A 12,843-nucleotide genomic window follows, 5' to 3' on the forward strand; every position below is an offset into this window, starting at 1 on the left:
GAAACATTCCAGTGTGGCATTCACTGCTGTGCTTGATTTTGCATAGATATACTGACATTCAGCATGAAACCCGGGTCATGAAATCAGCAAGAGACATTTAAATTCTCATACACCCCAAGCCTTTTGTACAGTCTCCCTGCTTTTATGGTCATTCACCATCACAAACCCCCCTCACTCATCTTGATTCCAACACATGCCTCAAAACCACTGAAACAACCTCAGTCTAAGTAACTTCGCAGCCTCTTACAAATCCCTTTCCCCAGTGCTTAATTTGTAAACAATTAAGCCCCAGGGCCCAACGTTTTGCTTAGAAACTTGCGGCCAGACCTATGGAAGGGGCCTGCGTAGTCTTGATTCTACCTCATGCCTTTTTAATCCACTGCCAGACACTCCTTGCCTCTTCATCTCACTCTTGCAGAATCTTTTTCATCCTTGTTGCTCTTGATCAAAGTTTGATGAGGTAAAATAAGAGCTGGTCCCCACAACTGAGAGCTGCTGGGCCCCTCCTGCAACCACCAGCCAAACGAAGAACCGCCTTACCCATTGTTTCCATATTTACGATTTATTCTCACAAACTGTTTATTCATGTTTTTTGTAGAGCAGTGCTCAACCCATCTCACACCTCACGCTAACCCAAACCCTCTTTTAAACCCCGGCTCTCTTCTCTGAACTCACTCAAAGATCAAACATGAAGCCCGCTTCCCTAGCACATGGAAAAACAGCAGAGACAAACGTGAGTCAGAAGTAAATGTTTCTTTATTTGGAAGAGGACGAGCTGTAAGAACTGTAATCATCACAATAATAATAACATGAATCTTCCCGTCAGTTATTAAAACCCCAGTTGGACCAGTGGGCGTGTTCAGTGTGCTGAATGAGAAACAACGTACGTGTCATTCAGACAGTCTAAAGGCACCCAGAGCTAGCAAGACCTCTAATGCCAGGAGACACATCCATTCTAAGCACGCCACGTGCTAAAGCAGACAATCTCTCGAAAGGCAACGATGGAGGTGAGTTGCCTTTTACATTCCTAAACAGTACAGTGAACACACGGTAGTGGTCTGTGGATCAGAACCTGGTCGCTGAGTGAGAGGGCAGTATTGGGGTACGTGCTTCTGGGATAGTGACATGGTTGCGTTGGAATGAAGTGCAACGTTTTGGTCTTGCATTGCACTGGTGCAGTTGCTGGAGTCATCTCTTGATGCTGTATCCTTTCTACAAACCTCGGCCATGAAGGTCTGTCTCTCCTAAGAATGTCAAACCCAAACACCCTGGTGACAAGAGGGCACTGCTTGTCTGCACAACTTGGAGGACCAAGTCCAGGTGGTCTTCCTTCTTTTTATAGAGCTTGAGGAAAAACTGAGGAGGATGAGAGGCACGGGCCTTTCTATCCACAGAGCTCCCCTGTGAACATGCTCAGAGTTGGACCTGACTTTTGCAGTAAACTAATGTTTAGATCCTTAAATCCTTGTTACTCCTCAGCCTATATTATCTACCAAATGCTGACTACAGTTGTGAGCCCACACAATCCAGCGTTCAAGGGTTGGGCTTAGAAACCCCATTGAGACTCTCCTGATGTTAAACTAAGGGACCCAAGGCCCAGGAAACTTACATTTGCAGGTGAGGTCTTTATCGGTACAGTGGCTAGCTCTAAGGGACATGTCCCCTCTCTGTAGATTCTAAAAATATCTCACAGTCTGAGGCTTCCGGTTTAAATGCGCTCTAAGGTTAAATGCGCTCTGAAAAACATTGTGGGTTCTTATGTCCGCTACTATAAAATATGCATACAAAACCAATTATCTCAGGGGACTGACATTTCTGATTACCTTATGTTTCTCATGTGTGACTTATCTCCAGGAAGGACATTTCTGGAACCGGCCCAGCTGGGAAAGTCTGTTTAAAATGGTGTGGAGAGGCTACAGTATAGGTGCTGTATTATCACCAACCCTTAGTGGTATAGTATTGAGTTGCTTCCGAACACCTGCAGTTCGCCTTCTGACCATAGGGCTCGCTATTGTGCTGATACCGGAGTGGACTGAGCAGGAATCATTGAGTCACCAGAATACAATTCCTTCCCAAACTACCTTGACACCCTGATACTCTAAGCAAGCTCTGGTATACGGGTGATAAAAAGGCAGGTACGAAATTAAAACGGTGATAAAAAAAAATGCAAAGACTAAAGAATCAACCAAAATTCTTATTTCCTTCAGCTACGTTTGCTTATCTTTTTAATACAGAGTTTTGCCATCACCATTTTTCAACACCTGTTGGAAGAAGGGAAAGATATTTAAAGATGCAACAGAACACCTGCTGCTGTATTGCCTGCAGACAGTTGATTTTCCCTGAGTGCAGCAAGTGTAGTCATGATCTCGTTAGGTAATGCCAAAATGGTTAATGAAAATCTCACAGCCAGGTAGAGAGTTACTGGTGAAGTGCAAGAAGGAAAATGTCAGGTTCATGCAAATGCTTTGAAAGCCTCGATAATTCAAACAGGACAAACTTGCATCCACCCAGAAGACACTGTTGACGTAGTTGATAATATTAGAGATATACCATTGATAATATTACAGACATGCCGGATTAGATCACCCACAGCCAGGGAGATATTTAGCCTAGACAATGCTCACTTGGAAGATATCCTTTGTCAGACTGGAATCTGACAGAGGTAGGTCCTGGAGTTCATTCAAGTCCGTGATAGAGCTGAAAGGGCCAGTTTCTGCTATTATTCAATTCAACAAGTTGATCGTATGTAAAGAATACCATCTTTAGGAGTATTCCTGTTGAAGGCTAGGAGTCGAGGAATATTAGATTTTGATGTTATCATATGTACACATATCAGAGATATGTGGGTTAGGGCACACATGGAGGGGATCCAATGACACATTAGGGTCTGATCAAGAGCAGCACCTGAGCTTGTTCCCTGACTCGGTCAACGGTATTCAGAAAAACTACCCTTTCAGAGGTTTCCAGTATTAGGCAGATAGCAGACGGAGGCACACCATAGCTGTAATCTTCTACAGGGCTTGAATTGCATGCAAGCCTTCACTCTTAATTATAAATATCTTCCAAAAGGCCTTTGAATAATGACATGGAGGTCCCTGGTGCTCCTGAGAACAGTTTGTGATGCTCACAGGTGGAGCCGCTGACAGTAAAGCCTGCATAGGGGACTACCTGTTCCAAGAATCCTGCATCTCTCAGCAGGACACACGCTTGACGCAATCTTCACCACCAGCAACCACATCACATTCACACACACCACCGAACTCCACTGGACTGACCACCACTGCGTCCACTTCTCCTTCATGAAACCCCCCACCCACTACCGACAACACACCACACCCTACCGAATGTGGGACAAGATCCCCATAGAACACCTGAACGCCAAGCTCACACAAACTCCACCCCCCTTCACCAACGACCCCAACATTGATGCTCAGAACCTCATGCACTGGCTAACAACCTGCGCAGACTTCCTTGCCCCACTGAAAAGTAAGAACAACACACGCAACATGAAGACCGCCCCCTGGTTCATCACTGAACTCCAAGCGGAAATGCCGCAAAACTGAGAAAGCATGGTGCCAAGAGCCCTCCGTGAACATCTTCTCCACCCTCAAAACCACTATACCCAAACACCACCAACTCATCCGGGCCACCAAAAGGGCCTACTACAAAGAACGCATAGATAGTAACTCACATAACAGCAAGGAACTCTTTACCATCATCAAAGAGCTCACCAAACCCAAATACTGCACCATCAACCCCCCTCACACACAAAACCTTTGCAACTCCCTCTCCAACTACTTCCACCTCAAAATCTTAGACATACACAACAGCTTCACACCATCCGCACCCACCACCACCACTGACATGACCAACAACACAACACCCCCCCCCACCCCAACCAACTCCACAACTGGACCCCCACCAACGACGAAGATACCGAAAAAAACTTGAACTCCATCCACTCAGGCTCTGCCACAGACCCCTGCCCCCACCACATCTTCAACAAGGCCAGCCCATTCATCGCTCCCGAGCTCCGCGCCGTAATCAACAGCTCCTTCGATGCTGCAACCTTCCCAGACACCTAGAAGCATGCCGAAGTCACCGCACTCCTCAAAAAACCCAAAGCAGACCCGGAAGACCTCACCAACTACCGCCCCATCTCTCTTCTCCCCTTCCCCGCCAAGGTCGCTGAGAAGATAGTGAACGCCCAACTGTCTCACTTCCTAGAGGAAAACTATGCACTCAACACCTCCCAGTCTGGATTTCGCAAGAACCACAGCACTGAGACCACCCTCATCGCCTGCATTGACATCAGAACCAGCGTCTACAAGGGCAAGACCGTAACACTCATCCTCCTGGACCTCTCCGCAGCCTTCAACACTGTTTGACACAAAATCCTCCGCACACTCCTTTTTGACGCAGGAATCCGTCACAAGGCCCTAGACTGGCTCACCTCCTTCCTCGCCAAAAGAACATAGAAAGTCTGCCTCTCTCCCTTCCAGTCCCCGGCAACCAAGATCATCTGCAGGGTCCCCCAAGGGTCCTCCCTCAGCCCTACCCTCTTCAACATTTACATGGCCCCGCTCGCCAACATCTTACTGCCCCACAGAATCACCATCATCTCATACGCAGATAACACCCAGCTCATCATCTCCCTCACCAGGAACCTCTCCACCGCCAAGACAAACCTCCACGCCGGACTCCTCGACACCGCCAAATGGATGACAGCTAGCCACCTCAAACTCAACTCCAACAAAACAGAAATTATCATCTTCGGCCCAAACAAGACAGTATGGGACGACTCATGGTGGCCCACTGCCCTTGGACCACCCCCAACACCCTCCACCCACGCAGGCAACCTCAGCATCATCCTAGACTCACCTCTCTCCAAGGCCCAGCAAATCAACACTATATCATCCTCCTGTTTCAACACCCTTCACATGCTACGGTAGACCTTCAAATGGATTCCCATAGAAACCAGAAAAACCGTCACCCATGCACTCATCAGCAGCAGATCCGACTATGGAAACCCCCTCTACGCTGGTAGCACAGCCAAGTTTCAGCAGAAACTCCAGCGTATCCAGAACGCAGACCCCCATCTCATCCTCAACCTCCCATGCCACAAACACATCTCCGCTCACCTCAGATCCCTTCACTGGCTGCCCATCAGCAAGAGGATCGTCTTTAAAGTCCTCATCCACGCTCACAAATCCCTCCACAACACTGGACCAGCCTACCTCAACGAACGAGTGAACTTCCACGCACCCACTCAACTCCTCCGCTCTGCTGACCTCGCCCTCGCCACAGTGCCCCGAATCCAACGCACCATCTCCAGAGGCAGATTCTTCTCCTACCTCTCCTGGAACTCCCTCCCCACCAACCTACGCAAGACCCAGCACCTCCTGACTTTCAGAAAGCACCTAAAGACATGGCTTTTTGAGCAGTAATATGGCAGCCCCCACCCCCCCACCCCCCACCACCACCACAGCGCCTTGAGACCCTATCGGGTGAGTAGCGCCCTTAATAAATTTTTTGATTGATTGATTGATGTTAATAGAGCCAAGACTCTCAGGTCAGCTAGTGGTAAGCCTTGGCGAGATTGCCATCAAATTGTTCTGCCCAGACAGGTTTCAGCCCTCTAGAACACAAGCTAGTAGGTGGCAAGCTTTTCTTTGTCTGAGAAACAAACATTTGGTGCACCCTTCTTACATCCAGGAGGGCTGTAAATAAACCCAAATGGCAATCTTCAACCAGGAGGAGTAGTTGCTAATAGTTCCTAATGCTGTTCAATGCAAGCACTCGAGTGGAAATGAAAGAATACACACAACCAGCCAATATCACTGGGTGAGAGATGAACATGCCACTAAGCTTTTCCAAGACATAATTGACAGAATTTCAAGCAAATGCCTTTAATAATCTGGTCCAAGAAAGCCAGAGGTTGAGGGTCTGACATCCCATTGTACGCATATTGATAGCTATGTCTGACAGCTGTGCTGCAAAAACAAAGACCCAAAAAGCATGCACTTTCAGCTGTGAAGCCTGTGCATACAGAGGCCAGCCAGTAGCAGGCTGGGACATGAGAGTGAGACTTAAACAATACCCAATGCCACACATGGGATTCAAGGGGAGTTTAAGAAGATCACTGATTACTAAGCTTAAGTAGTGTTTAAAAGAGGTGACGTTGATCAGCAGAATTGAGTGAAGTCATGAGTGTGTCAACTGTGTTATTGAGAAAAACACAATTTGATGACCCTTCAACCACTGGTTTGCACCTCTCAATGTGGTTTGTTCCCAAGGTTAAGGCGTATTAATAATTCAAACTGTAATCCATACCCCGAAGAGTTACCTTTACATTGCCTTAGTAGGAAACCAACTTAAATGCTTGTAGTGCTGGGTTTTGGAAGATGCTAACTCTGGTCACTTTGAGATTCTAGTGAATATGCTTGAGTCACGCCACATGAGCCAGGGAGGGTAGGCATTGGTTTCAGGGAGGACAGTTACATTCCAGAGCTGATCAGTGGTGTAACGAAACCTGAGGGGGCCCCCTGCAGAGTCCCTTGAGGGGGGAGCCCTCCCCTCTGGACTCAGTTAAGGGCCTGATGGCTGTGCACAGTGTACTGTGCTGTGCTGAGGGGGCCCCTGGAGCTCTGGGCCCCATGCCAGCGGGGGCCTTTGTTACACCACTGGAGCTGATCCTTTCACACCATGAGAAAACATGGTCATGATAGGGCTCAATGCGCCTGAGGCAGCTTGAGTAAGGCCGAGTTAGGTGGCTTTACTCTTTTAGCAGCATGAAATTCGAATCCTCCCACCAGTTAAGTGCATGAGAAATGATGTTGCCTTACTAGCTAGGAAGGATGTTAACCTGTTTAAAACTACTAGTACAACTGCGTGGTTCAAGTATTTATTTTTACGCTGCCCTCGCCAAATACTCTTTTAAAAAATACCAGGTGTGAATTAGTGTGTGAATTTTATTCTTAGCAGCAGATCAAGAATCAGGGGACAGAGGGTGAAAAAGTGCTTCTCATGTTATTTAACGTCACACTGCATCTGGGGATGATTAATGGACAGACTCTTAGCCCGGCTGTGTGGCACACAGTATATTGCAGCAAATGTGGAATTGGCCTCTTTCCTTAGGAAATGGATGCCCAAACCAGCAGCCCCCTTCCCCCCACAAGACACCATAATTTCTTAAAATATAAATATATAATTAAAACTATCATTATGCCCCTGAGAACAGCCCTCCCTGGAGGAGAAATGAGAAGATGCCATTATAAGGTAGCAGAATGCCCATCAAGTAGAGGCTGGAGATCTTCGAGACATGTCTGAAATGGGAGTTGAGTGAGGTCTCTAGAATGAAGGTTCACAAGAGAGGGTTTGGAATGCCTTTTGCAATGTACCAGCCGCGAGGCACCACACTGGCAATTCTTCTCCTGGGAGCGCGTTTTTGTTGAAATACAGTCCCTGGGGCAGGAACTTTGATAAGGGCTGGAGAAAATGACTAACAATACAATGCTTGACTACCAGAAATTCCTGGCTTAACTGGTGCTAAGTGATAACTCTATTCTTCGCCCCGCACTTTCTCCATGAGCAGAGGCTGTTTGTCCCACTTAGAGCTGCTGTCCAATTCTACTTTGAAGCCAATCTGGGACACTGGGGGTGGGCGCCCGGCTGCCCCCTCATTTGCACTGGCCTCGAGGTCTAACTCTTCAAAGGACGAACAACTGGCCCCGGATTCGCTGTAGCTGTGCTCACTCCGGTTGTCCACCTCCTCACGGTTGCGGGTGGTTGGGAAGTCGCTCGTCATGTTGGTGGCCACTGAAGTCTCACGGCTGTTATCTGGTCCCTCCAGGCTCATAGAGCTGCTGTCACTCAGCATGTCCGTACCTTCAAGAAAATGGAGACTGGTTAATGAAAATGACTAGCTTTCAGGTTCAACAACAGTCACTACTAGACCCTAATCATGTAAAGCTATGTCAATACTCCACAATTCTAACCTGCCGTGATGGCAATTATTCCTTGTTGGGGTCCTACTCCTAGATCTGTACCTCGTACTTCAATCCTGATCTCCAGCATTTACACTATCCAAGTACTTGCCCTACACAGACATATATATTACAATATTCATCCACTGTGATCTGCAGCACTTTCTACAATTGCTTTGCTTGGCTGATGCATCTCATTACTGATCTGCAGGTCTGCTACTACTCCAGAACCAGTACCTACGCCTAGCTCTACTGATGTGCATCTTCTTTAATATCTGCAGCACTGTACTGCAACACTCTAGGTGATGCCCCTAACTCTCCACTGGTCGGAGTTCTACAGATGAACTGTCCAACACAGACAAAAAAAACTTAGTACATGATTTCTGTTAGCGGGGCAATTTAACGCACATCCCTGTAGATACACTGGTAATGGTCTCCTGTCTCGGTCAGATATTTATGCAGAGGCAAAACTGGCATAGCATAACAGTGTATGAAGCGCAACATAAATGCTACAGTACAGCACAGTGCATTGCAGTATACATAAAGTGCCTGAAGACCACGGCCACCTGAGGCACGAGTCAGGCCCTCCACCGATCTGAGAAGGAACCTAGCCTAAAGGCACCAGAGTGCTGAACATGATCACATGCAAGAGCAGTCAGCAAGTGAATGAAGCGATAGTTAGTTTGTGAGCTGCAGGTTCCATGCATGCTGTCACACACTTCACAATGCATACTAACCCCCTGCCTCCCTATCCTTGGCAGCCTCTAAATCACACAGGTCTGAAGTGACCTGATCACATCTACCTTCCAAATGCTGTATAAAGACCATAAACAGGTGAGAATTACTCACCCAATAGGAAAATTATTGATGTGGGTGTGGAATTTTTCTTTTTACGTGTAAGGAACAAACATTACTTTTTGATGGCAGTGCAAAGGGAATTGATAAGTATTTAATAATACAAAGTCTATATTTGTTTGGTGGTTTCTGTCTAAAGCACTTTTCGTAAAACATTGTGGTATGATATTATTAATAGCTAATAGAAAATTGTGGTCATTTCATTCACTTATGAATGTTGGAAATCTGAGCTGACAAAGCCAAAGCTTGAACCAATGAGCTGCATATCAAACACAGACCTCAGCCGCTAGAGCTTCACCACTGATCTAACATATAACAGACATGAAGATAAGGGAGCATGCAAAGTGTATAAATATATGCGGCCCACATGAATGCACAGGATGCCGCAGTAGCTGCACACAATATTAAACGGATGTTATAGTTATTTTTAAGTTATGGTTTTATGGATTCTGTTTGCATCGTGGACTTTTAAAGCAGTAGTTTTTGTAACAGAACTGTTGAGATGCGGTTTGGATAGGTCCAGACTACGCTGCTTTAGAGTGCAGGGCTCTGGTTGTAATGTGGGACCAAGACATAGGGCCTCACTATGACCCTCGCGGTTTAATGACCAACAGGGTCGCGGTGACGGACCGAGCGCCATATTACAACTGCGGTGGTAGCGCTGCGGTTCGATCGCCAGCACCACCAGATTACGACTTCACTGTGGCCTGGCGGTGCTTTGCAGACAGTGAACATTGCAACGGGTCTGGTGCACCCTATGCACTACAGCATTGCCGCCGGCTCGATTACAAGCCAGAAACAATGCTATAGGCCAGTGGTTCCCAACCTTTGGTCCGGGGAACCCTGGGGGTCCGTGAAGCCTCCTCAGGGGTCCGCGACTGCTTAGAAAATTAAATATTTTTAACAGATTAGGTCCCATGTTTCAGTACTGACTCAGTGGGGGGTTCCTGTATTCCAATAATGATACAGTGGGGGTTCCTGGGATCCAGTAATGGGAGTTTCACTGTTGTAGGCTGTTTCCCGCTGGGCCAGCAGGTGGAAACTGAGTTCCCACCCGCTGAACCAGCAGGAATCTTGTAATGGGCCCGGCAGGGAGGCTGCCACACTGGCGAAAAACCTACCCGCCGGGACTTCAGCAGATAGACTTTTCCGTTCGCAGAAGTCATAATAAGGTCCATAGTGTTCTCAGGTTTTGTCTTCACAGATGTTTCTATGTGGGCTCAGGACATGGTAGTTGACATTTACCATGTTTTGGCTCCTTATGTACACAGCACAGGGAAAGCAAATAGGTCTGGCTTTGGCTGCGGGCCTTTTGACTTTGACAATGCTTATTATGGTTTCTGCACAACTTTGTCAGGGAAGATGCCCCCCCACCACCCTCGTAAGAAAACGAGTGCATGAAAGCAAAAAAAACTAAAAAAACATTACCATAGGAGTCCCTAGTTCCAAAGAAAACTATTTTGTGTGGATGTGCTCTTAGTGAAAGGACAGAATGCTATCACTCACAGTAAAGACACACAGTAGTTGAAGTGGGCTGACCCACTGTTCCATGCTGTAGTTAATGGAACTAAAATGTGAATGAAGCAATAACAGACCAATAGATGAAGAGGTCTGGCTGAAGGCCTATGTAAGCATATTACGCATATAATTTTAGTGGAACAAAAAGTGGAAATAAAATGTTCTTCCTGATGTCAGGCCTAAAAAAATGAGGCTCGATATATAAATTAGGAGGTAAGGGAAAACATGAGAAGATGGAATGCAGGCGAAATTAGGCCATGGTTATTCTAATGGGAGCCTGGCATTATTAGGACTGGTGTTGCACGACCAGCACCAGTTCCTATTTTTCTCGATTTTCCACAGTGAATGAACTCAGTAGTTCAATACTTCTTGACCTTAGCTAAATTTATTGGTTCAGAAAGTTGCAGTTTGCATTCCAAAGTTACCAAAACTACCTACAATTTCTTACTTCCCTGCATAATCCTGTATTTTAATTCTTCCCTCGCAAGGGGCTTCTTTCCTCCATCTAGCCACTACTGTTGTTCTTATACTGAACAAATGCTGCAAATGTTGGCCACTCATAACATTTCCACAGAATCTCTTTTTCCGCATTACTCAAAGATTCTTAAACTAGTTGCACAGTCACAATGTCCATTTTTATCTCTACGAGCAAACGTTGTTTTCTCCTAAGTTCAGCTTTCACCTTGTTCTCTCCAGAGAAAGAGTGCTTCGTTTGACATATAATCTTTATGACCAGGCATGTCTTCACAGCGTTTCTTCTATTTTGATTTATAAGCAGTTTTAGTGCATGGGACCATGCTTCGTTTCCGATACCAACTTGGTTTACCCTTCTCTTAAGCTGAATCTCATTTCTTGGTTCATACTGTCAGTATTCTGAAAGGATTCGCTTTCGTCTAGTGCTGCTTTATCTTGATGACTTCCACAGCTTTCTATCCTTGATCCATTCTTATTTTCCCTCGATGCTGTCCCTTTAGCATCAGCCACTGATTCTCTCCACCACTGTGTGTCTGAATGTCTGACACCTGGCGAAATGCAGATGAAAAACATCTATCTTTGTGTTATCCTATCCGAAAGTTAGATATATTTAACTTATTAAATTAATTTTCTTCCAACATTCTTCTGTAACACTCATTAATACTATTTGCACTCAGTACTCGCCTTCCTCATTCAAAGAAACAAATTCTACAAATACGAAAATCTCCCGTTTTCAGGTCTTTGAGATTTGGAAAAACACTTTAATCCTTCTTTTTTGATCTACCCAACTACTGCTTCAGTACGGGTTTCCTCTCTGGCTGCATTAAGTTTATACTATGTAGTTCTACCATGATCTGATCTGTATTTCTTCCAGTCTATGCTTCATTTTCTAGTTTAGATTATCTTTCATCTTCATTCCTCCCGTATTTCATCATAATTCAGCCATTGTACTTAAACCTCTTCAGTATCCCTTTCTATGCATCTCACTTCAATGCAATCATCCTCTTGACCTTCCCTATGTATGTATGCAGTGGTCTTTATATAGCACAAACCAAGCCAGGAAGCAACAAAGAGCTATACATTATATGGTGGTTGGCAGACGACATACAAGACAGAGTACCTCAAGTGTGAATTACACAAATATATTTCACACATTTAGGCACAGAGATGTTAAGTGATTTGTCTAGAATCGCATAATGTTGAACCAAGCACTGAGGCCAGGATTCGAACACGGGTCCTCGGTGGCTTAGCGGTATGTTAGCCATTACGCCACATCTCCTCCCAGCATCGACTTAATTGCAATATATAGCCCCCCCCAGGAACCTTAATTTACATTTTTGTGGTATTTAGCTACACCACAAGCTCTTCGTACTAAATCCAGACTTTGACGTTCTTCCTCTTCCGTGAACACTATGTTTGACTGGGACCCTAACATTCCTTAAATAATAGGTGAAAGGATTTTTATATTCTAGCGCATCTCTACATAGCTTAGGACCTCACATGTCTATGCATAAAGACATTTTGGAGTACATACATCTGTAGTATTCGTTCATGTATACACTTTGTAACTTGGCTCCACAACATCTAAAATGGGAATAACATTATGACATTCTCCTCCAGTTGGCACTAATGGAACGAAATGCTGCCCTCTTTGCACTTTTACTAATTGGATGTTTCAGGGCCAATTCTCAAAGCCATGTAAGAGTATATAAAACAGTTTTCCTGTATTCCTATTACGACAGTCATAATGACTTTACAAATCGCCCGCTCCTCAAAGTGTAACATCATATAATGATATGGTGTTTTGCATTCCTATACATTATTTTAATGTTTTTCATACGGTGTTACACTCTTTGTCCCACCCTTTAAAAAATCAAAACATGAAAACGAAATAACACAAAGACAATTAAATGTTCAGTACTATTTAGTTAAAAGTATATCACTGTGTTATTTCAAACAACTATCCTTTTCAAGATTACCTTAGCCGGGGTCATGGCTGTTGGAGTGATAG

General features: G+C 45.4%; 1 protein-coding gene across 1 annotated transcript in view; it reads right to left on the reverse strand.

The window, feature by feature from the left end:
- Positions 1-5,890: 5,890 nt before the first annotated feature.
- TEX264 (testis expressed 264, ER-phagy receptor) overlaps positions 5,891-12,843 on the reverse strand; it is a 511,145-nt gene continuing 504,192 nt past the window's right edge. Inside the window, exon 4 of the mRNA XM_069206754.1 lies at positions 5,891-7,887. Coding sequence (XP_069062855.1) covers positions 7,562-7,887 — 326 coding nt within the window. The 3' untranslated portion in view covers positions 5,891-7,561. The remainder of the gene's footprint in view (positions 7,888-12,843) is intronic.

This window comes from Pleurodeles waltl, chromosome 9, assembly GCF_031143425.1.
Source record: "Pleurodeles waltl isolate 20211129_DDA chromosome 9, aPleWal1.hap1.20221129, whole genome shotgun sequence".
Lineage (NCBI taxonomy): Eukaryota > Metazoa > Chordata > Amphibia > Caudata > Salamandridae > Pleurodeles > Pleurodeles waltl.